This window comes from Octopus bimaculoides, chromosome 11 (assembly GCF_001194135.2).
Source record: "Octopus bimaculoides isolate UCB-OBI-ISO-001 chromosome 11, ASM119413v2, whole genome shotgun sequence".
Lineage (NCBI taxonomy): Eukaryota > Metazoa > Mollusca > Cephalopoda > Octopoda > Octopodidae > Octopus > Octopus bimaculoides.
The window spans coordinates 34,545,167-34,554,468 of NC_068991.1; the positions used below are offsets into that span (position 1 = coordinate 34,545,167).

Genomic DNA, 9,302 nt, shown 5'->3' on the forward strand with positions numbered 1-9,302 from the left:
ACCTCCCCATAAATACTTTTTGGTAATAATGTAAATGGTTCTTACGCCAGTTCAAATAAAGCGTCGAAGGATTTAAAAAAGAAATTAAAGAAGATTTTTCCTGATATTTTTTTCTAAAGAATTAGATAGGTGCACCAAGACAAAAGTAAAATTTCACGTGAAAGAAAACGCTGTACCGGTATTTAAACCGAAGCGAGCTGTACCTTTCGCGGTCAACGAGGAATTTGATAGATGTGAAAAGCTTGGAGTTATAGAAAAAATTGATTATTCAGAATCAGCATCACCAACTGTTTATGTGAAGAAAAAAAAAATACGAGCGTGCGCTGACTTTTCAATAGGCTTGAACGAATGTTTGATGACATACAGTTACTCATTACTAAGTCTGGAGGAAATTTTTGCAAAACTCAACGGAGGAAAATCTTTTTCAAAGTTGGATTTGTTGGAGGCCTATTTACAGTTACAAGTCAAGGAGGAATGTTTGAAATTATTAACGATAAACACCCATAAAGGTTTATATAAATTCAGTCGACTTCCTTTTGGGATAAAGGTAGCACCTAGTATTTTCCAACAGGTGATGGACACTATACTTGCAGATACAGATTTCGCTATAGCTTACTTGGATGACATACTCATAAAAAGTGAGTTTCGAGACCAGCATGACAAACATGTTAAAAAGGTCTTTGAAAGATTAAAGGCATATAAAAAAGAATAAAGGCAATAAAATATATGCCTCCCCCGAAAAATATTACATTACAAACTATTACCAAACATATATACCAAATATGCATGAGCTAAGAGCACCCCTAAACAACCTATTGAAAAAAGACGTTAAATGGTATTCGTTGGACAGGTGCCAAAAAGCGTTCAAAGAAATTTTAAAAGTTTTAACATCAGAACTGTCATTATCACACTAAGGCGGCGAGCTGGCAGAATCGTTAGCACACCGGGCGAAATGCTTAGCGGTATTTCGTCTGCCGTTACGTTCTGAGTTCAGATTCCGCCGAGGTCGACTTTGCCTTTCATCCTTTCGGGGTGGATAAAGTAAGTACCAGTTACGCATTGTAATCGACTTAATCCGTTCGTCTGTCCTTGTTTGTTCCCTCTATGTTTAGCCCCTTGTGGGAAATAAGAACTGTCATTATCACACTTTGATCCAAATTTTAAAATAGTAGTAGCATCAGATGCTAGCGAAAGTAGTATAAGGGTAGCCTAAAACCCATTGCTCATTGTTGGCGGCTGAAAAAAACTACAGCCAAATTGAGGAGGTGGCATTAGCCATTATTTTTGCGGTGAGAAAATTTCGCAAATTCATATATGGAAAGGAATTCAGTCTGCAGACTTATCACCGCCCATTGTTGTCAATTTACAGATCAAAAAAGGGTATCACCACACATACAGCCAGTCGATTGCAGTGCTGGGGGATGATCCTGCTAAATTAGGACTTTAAAATGGAATTTCCACCATCGAAAAAACTGGGATATGTGGATGGGCAATCAAGATTGATACCTAAATACTATGAACCATTAGAGGACACAGTAATAGCAGCACTAAAAGCTGAAATCGAAATAAAAAATATACTCTGCAATATAGTACACAAACTACCTGTCACTTTAGAGCAAATAAAAATGAAAGCAGAGAAGGATGTGTTCATAATAGAAATGAAAAAAATAGTGAAGTCAGAAACAAATACAAAATCTCATGTAGCCGAGCGTAACACAGTTTCAAAATGGTATTTGAAATGTGATGACATACTTATGTACGCTCATAGGGTTGTAATACCTGTTTCTTTGCAAAATTGTATGCTAAAAGAATTCCATATGGGACATCCAGGAATTGCGAGAATGAAAGCACTGATGAGGAGCTACGTCAACTGGCCGAATATGGATCAGGATATTGAAAAATTGGTGAAAGCCTGCAAGGTTGTGCCCTGGCAGCAAAAGCACCACCAATAAAAATTCAGCCTTGACCCGAGACTGACATATCTTGGTCCAGATTATACATAGACTTCGAAGGACTGTTAAATGGAGGGTATTATCTAACAGTTGTGGCTAGTTACACGAAATGACCGGAAATATGTAAATGTAGGAAGCCAACCTCTAAAGCAACAATGGAATTTCTGGACGAAATTTTTTGTGCAATATGACGTCCCACACATTATAATGTCTGATAACAGAACACAGTTCACGTCGAAATAATTTTTAAACTTTTGCAAAATGCATGCAATGGAGCATACCATTCAAGATCAAATGGGCTAGCAGAACGTTTAAGAGGGCGCTGAAAAAATCTTGGAATGAGCTACTAGCTAATACTGCATTAACGCAATTCTTAAGTGTCTACCGAATAACGCCTAACCCCAACACCACTTCTGGTGTCGCCAGCTGAATTAATATTTGCCGGGAAAGTCAGGTCAGTGTTTGACAAATTACTACCGGAAAGAAAAGAAAAGGTGGAGAGAAACACCGAAAATAAGATAAAATAGTTCAAAATCGGTGATGAGGTGTTTTTTTAAAATATACAAAAATGGAAAGGGAAGTTGGGAAGAAGGTATAATAAGTAAACGTTTAGGGAAAATAATGTACACAGTAAAAGGTTATACGTGTGAACACAAAAGACATTTAAACCAACTAAACAAAAGGCTTACAGAAGAAAGAATAAGACACGAAGAACCAATGAAATTACTTTATGACATTTTTGACGTCCCGGTACCGCAAGGAATACTCAAACCAATGAGTGCATCGACTAGGAAAAGAAAACAAATAAAACTTTTGCAAGTAGAGCCAAAATGAAAAAAAATTTCCAATTTCTTCCCAGGGAATTAAGTAAAAAAAAAAAAAAGTGTGAGAGAGGTGGTAATAAATATATGATAAAGAAAAGAAAAATCTTGATTTCCAAGGAAAGGGGAGATGTTGTGGTGAAATCCTGACACCCCTGTGGGACAGCAAGTAAACTGTCTTAAACCTTATAAAGGTGCATGCGTACTGACAGTGTGCTGTGTTTTTGAGTTGAGTTGTGATTTTGATTGAAGAATGCATTGCGGTGAGTCGGAGTTTTTGTTGTTGAAAGAATATTGTTGAAGATATCGTTATTGTTGAACTTTGTTGAATAATTTTTGCTGTAATACTCATTGTGGGTATGAATACACCAAGTTACACTGCGGCAGCAGGCAAAAGCCTGTCTGCCAATGCTATGGAAATGACAGAGATTAAAACGGACATGAAGAAAATTCTAAGCCATAAAAAATTAATTGCGAAAGAAGGTGACTGCCTTAGGGTAACTCCTCCTAAAGAGGACACGCAACGTGCAGAGAAAAAATTGATAGTGTACAAAACACTGAATGTGGAAAGGAGAAAAAATTGAAATAGCAGCGACAGAAGAAATAGAGGAGTGTCTTAGCCAAATAAAGGATATGACAACATTCTATTTTAGAGGAAGAAAATTTGGCACAGTGGAGGTGCGTTTCAGAAATGAGGAAGAGGCGAAAAGGTACGCCATGGTAGCCTTAAGAACTGAAAAATGGGCACTCTTGCCAACTTACTGCGGCAAACGTGCCACAAGAATAAGAAATGGCAGAATGCCTCCAGAAATGAATGAGGAATGGCTGGTGGCAGCCATCATTTATAATTGTAAAGAAGTGGAAGTGGTGAAGGTGGAAAAGTCGAAAGAGATTAACTGGTAGGGATTTGGATTAGAAGTTCTAATCCATGTATCACTACCGGATCTGCATAACATCGCGGAAGAGTTGGTGCTCCCCAATGACACCCGACTGAGGGTCGTGGTGGAGGGGAGGCCACCTGTATGCTACAAATGTAGAAGTAGGGGACACATGCAGGCGGTGTGTCCCCGAAGAGAGGTACAGGTAGAAGAGACAGAGGTCAGCGTAGAAGAAATGGTGGAATGCGAAAGAAAGGTGGAAGAATAACAACAGGTGGAAGATGTGGAGGAAACTGCAATGGAGAGAAAGAGAGCACGGACCAAATCACCACCAAAGAATTCAAGTAAAAAGAAAGGGGAAAAGAAGACAGTGGAGGAAGAGGAAAATATAGAGATTTGAACCCAAGAACCCGAGGATACAGATAAATATGCAAGAGAATCGGAAAGAGCGGTGAAAATTGAAGAGTGGGAGAGGAAAGTAGAAGAAAGGATGTACGAAGCAATGATATTCGAGACTCTGATAAGAAAACATTACCGTACGTTAATGTACTATGAAAAAGATATAGAGATTGAAAAAAAGATATCGCAGATAAAGGGGCTGTAAGAGTAAGGATGGATCCGGTGATAATCGAAGGATATGATAAAGCTGCACTGGTAGAAGAGAGTGTGGTGAAGAGACTGGAAGAGATATACCCGAAAAAAATTGTAGCAAGTGGGCTATATGTGCGATACAATAATCTGCCGAAAGTTATAACGCCAGAGGAGTTATTGCCATATATAACGATTGCAGAATAAAAATATCTCAAAACTGTATAAGAACTGTATGAAAAGAACAGTCAAATGAAGCTGCGATTTTTTTCGGGGGTGGGGTGTGTGCTTGTAAGCCATTTCATCAATTCATTGTAATTCATCATTCGTTCTATGTACCCCACGTTTTGTATCGTAGTGTCTGTCCTTGTAGTGTCCCCCTCTGTGTTCAGGCCGTAGTGCCTAATAAAGAGATAGTACAGTGTGGTGTGTACAATCGCATTTGTGAAGGCAATCATAGAAGTCATTGAGAAGAGATATAAGTTTGTTACATGTTTGTTACTGATTAAGTTTCTGTAGTGTTATAACACTGTTACAGTGTAGTCTATATCCAAGCTTAAGGATATAAGAACTGGTCTGTCAGTCCAGCGTTCGTTTACACCATCTGATGGCATCTCCAGATGCCCAGTCGCAAGTCCGACTTCTCGACGCTGATTTTGGCCCCTTCTGTCAACTCAAATTCCATCTTCATTTTGGAGGCGTCCAACACCATGATGGTGACATCGTCTGCATATTGCCAACACTGCATGAGAATGTGCCAGTTCAAAAGAGATGCCCCTCAATTGTTCCAACTTCCGTAACAGTGGTTCAAGAACCAGCACATACAGAAGAGGTGACAAAGGGCATCCCTGACTGACTGAGTATGTGATGCTAAACGATTCCGATAGATGGCGGTTTACTTTAACCCCTGAGCAGGTGCTGCTGTGCATTGCAGTGATCCAGCCTCTGAAAACAGGTCTGGAACCAGCCGCTTTAAGGACGGCTTCCAAGTAGCAATAGTCAACTCTATCAAATGCTATCGATTGATCCAAATTGATCAGGGCCCCACCGAAGCCAGCTTTAGTCCCAGCCCTCTCTATGATGAATCAATGTATCATATAAGGTGGAGGTTGTCGTGGATAGACCTGTTCAAGATTGCACATTTTTGTGCTTTCCCTACTAGGCTACCAATGACAAGCCCCAACCTTTTCACTAAAACCTTGGCCAAAATTTTAAACTCTATGTTTAGCAGAAAATCCACATGTAGCACATGCCTATCTCGATTCATCAAAGACCGGATTGTGGTTTTGTTGCCATGTTGCGTCTCCACAATTCAGGCCAATCAGACAGCTTCAGTTCCCTCATGTTTTAGTGCATGGTCCTTAGCTCTGGCAACGCATCCTTCGTGTTTTGCCTCCAAGAAATGGTCAAGAGTCTTTCTCGCTGCTAACACATTAGTGGTGATGCCTTTACTAATCGCCTCTTCTGGTTTGCTATCCAAAGTCAATTTAGATAGGACTCATAGACAGCGACCTGGTTACTAAACTATTTCCTTCTATTGCTAACTCTTTGCTAAATGCTATCGATTCTGCTCTAATCACCCTCTTCAGGGCTATCTACTACTGGTTGTTAACGATACCCCCCCCCCATCAACTGCCACTTAACTAGTTTGCCAATCTGGTCCCTGTAGTCTTTATGTTCTGGAAAGGACACGTTCAGCTTCCAGTAACCAGGTTGCTGTCTATGAGTCCTATCTAAATTGACTGCAGATCACAAATTTATGGTCTGTGAAGCTGATCAATTTGAATTGTGGACACCCTATGCTATCCCTATCTGCTGACCTAACAAATACTCTATTTAGATACAATCTGGATGACCCATTGTGGTTGTTCCATGTCCACACTAGCATATCAGGTAAATCCGGTTGATACCTGTCAGACAGCTGGAAGTTTCTAAGCAGGTTTTCGAGGCTTTTACACCCGTTTCTTCTATGTACAAGACTCGCACAGTCCTTCTGCACCTCCAAAATACTATTCCAGTTCTCAACTAATACTAAAGTGCGAGATGTTCCCAGGAATGTTTCTAGACGCCTGAAGAAATCTGGCCTTCCAGCCCCCTTTGGGGCATACATGGCCACCAATCTAAAGGCACCATCTTCACTGCCATTCACATCTATGACTACCAACCTACCATCCAGGTCCAAGAAGACTACCCTTATTTTGAGACCTAAGGATTTTTAGAATAACATTGCTACACTGCCGCCCCCTCCCCACGGACCACAAGGTGAGAATACCTCATAATCTTTGAAAATGGATGCTAGAGCATGTTTCCCAGAAATTTTTGTCTCACTAATTGCTGTCACATCTAAATTAAGGGATCTGAGATCGTTGAGCAAGTGACCCTGCTTCCAAACCGAATCCAGGCACATTTACACAGTCAACTCTAAGTATAGAGACAAAAAGATGGAGTTACATACCTTGGTCTTCAGAGATGACTGTTGACAGTCTTTTTGGTTGAGGGGGGAGTGGGGAAGGGGTTTTCGAGAAAGTTTTCTTTTAGGTACTTACTAAACCCTCCAATGTCCTAGAGAAATTTCTGTTTCAAATCTAGATATGTATCCGTATCTGTTTGGATTAACATTCTTTCTGATGGAGTTTTTGGGAGGAGTTCCACAAAACTCTCTCCACTTGTTACAGTGTTTTTGTTAATAATTACTTCCTCAATCAATTCAATGTTTCTCCTGTGAACAACAGTAAAGTTGATGAAAGAAGTACGCACCTGAGCGTGTGTGACTTGGTTGTTTTGCTTTTTGTGTTTTTTTTTTGTGTTTTTGTATTTTTTGTGGTTGTAAATGTGTTTGTAAAAATAGATTGTCTTGTGGTGAAAGTGTTGATTTGTTTTTTTAATTTGTGTTGTGACAGATTTTGTTTTTTAATGTCTTAGGGCTTTCAATTTGGGCCAGTCTCTGATTCAGATTCAGTTTTTCTCTTATCCCCGACAAAAGCCTTTTGGTGCAATGTCAATGACATCTTTGCGTTTGTGAGGCCTGAGTTGGAGGAAGGAGGCAGATGTGAGGTAGTAGTTTTGTCCACATCTTGAGGAGTTGGTAGTAACAGTGGAGAGCTTTGTGCTTTCTCCACCGCAGGGAAAAAGGCCCAAAGGTGGTTTGAATTCTCACACACAAAACACTTTGATTTTTTCCCCTTCTATATAAACGGGCATCTGTTTGCATTCCCTGAAACAGAGAAAATCAGAAATGCAATTCATTTCCTCTGGAGAAACTAGTATCTGGAATTCCATTAGAATTCCAGCCCAGAGTTGTGGGGTGGACTTCACCACCACAATCTCCCCATGCTCCTCCAGAATGCCTAAAACTTTCGCCGGATCACAGTGAACCAGTACATTCTTAACTCGAATTTAAGTCAACCTTTTATCCATATAATGGGGAATCATCACAAAAGCCTGTGACATATATATATATATATATATATATATATATATATATATATATATATATATATATATATATATATATATATATATATATATATATATATATATATACACATGCATGTATATATATATATTTATATATATATGTATATCTTTGTATATATATATGTGTATATATTTATGCATGTATATATATATGTATATATATATAGTGAAATCATAATTGAACCATACTCGATGACTGGGACCACGCCAGTGGAGCACTAACAGCACTGTCGAGCGTGTTCATTGCCAGAGCAGCTGTCTGGCTTCCATGCTAGTGGCTCGTAAATAGCACCATTTGAGCGCAATCGTTACCAGCGTTGCCTTCTAGCACTTGTGCCAGTGGTACGTTAGAAAAATCATTCGAGCGAGGTCGTTGCCAGTGTCGCAGGAATGGCTCCTGTGCAGGTGGCACGTAAAAAACACCATTTTGAGCGTGGCCGTTGCCAGTACCGTGTGACTGGCCCTCGTACCGGTGGCACGCAAAAGCACCCACTACACTCTCGGAGTGGTTGATGTTAGGAAGGGCATCCAGTTGTAGAAACTCTGCCAGATCAGATTGGAGCCTGGTGCAGCCTTCTGGCTTGCCAGTCCTCAGTCAAATTGTCCAACCCATGCTAGCATGGAAAGCAGACATTAAACGATGATGATGTATATTTAAATGTAAATGTTATAATTACTAAATCTTTCTAAAGGATACAGCAGCAGTTCTGGGTATTAATATTTATTGCCAAACTAATGTGGCAGCCCAGAGAAATAGGACGAATGCTGCTGTTGATTAGCTCCGAGAGGCGATCACCCCTAGCTAGCTATATAACGCATGATGTATGGATATATATATGTATGTATGTATATATGTATGTATATATTTATGTATATATATGTGTGTATATATATATATATATTTATGTTACATGACACTGCTTTCCCCCATCCCAGGGTGACACAGGCCCACTCCTCTGACACCCACTCCACCCACACTGTCAGAATTGGCACTCTCAACGTCGGCACGCTGAAAGGTAGGTCTGGTGAGATTGTTGAGATGCTTGCACGGTGTCGGGTAGATTTGTGCTGCATCCAAGAAGTAAGATGGAGAGGAGGTTTCCGCAAGGTTCCTCACAGGCAAAGAACACAGGTACAAGGTTTTCTGGGCAGGGAACACTTACGGGGTCGGGGGCGTGGGAATACTCCTAGCAGAGAAATAGGTTGATAAGGTAATTGAGGTAGTCAGAATATGTGACAGAGTACTTAAGATTAGACTAGTGCTTCATCATAGGTTAGCTTCCGTCATCTCGGCCTATGCCCCTCAACAGGGGCTACTGGATGGGCAGAAAGACCAATTCTATGACACCCTCCTGCATCAAGGCAAAAAGGACGCCCAGAAGTAGACCGGTTTGGAGGAGAAGGGTTTGGAAGCTTAAAGATCCTGCAAATGGACAGAGATTTAGAGACATACTACTTGAAGCATTTGACGAAATAGATAGCATCATAAAACGTGGAAGACAACTGGAGGTTTCTACGGGACAGCCTTCTGTGAGCCACCGACCAGATTTGTGGCTGGTGTAAAGTCCCCTCTCGACCCAAAGTAA

At 40.3% G+C, this 9,302-nt stretch overlaps 1 protein-coding gene across 1 annotated transcript in view; it reads left to right on the forward strand.

Moving 5' to 3' along the window:
• LOC106879145 (uncharacterized protein K02A2.6-like) overlaps positions 1 to 712 on the forward strand; it is a 1,306-nt gene extending 594 nt beyond the window's left edge. Inside the window, exon 2 of the mRNA XM_052971971.1 lies at positions 130 to 712. Coding sequence (XP_052827931.1) covers positions 130 to 712 — 583 coding nt within the window. The remainder of the gene's footprint in view (positions 1 to 129) is intronic.
• Positions 713 to 9,302: the final 8,590 nt, after the last annotated feature.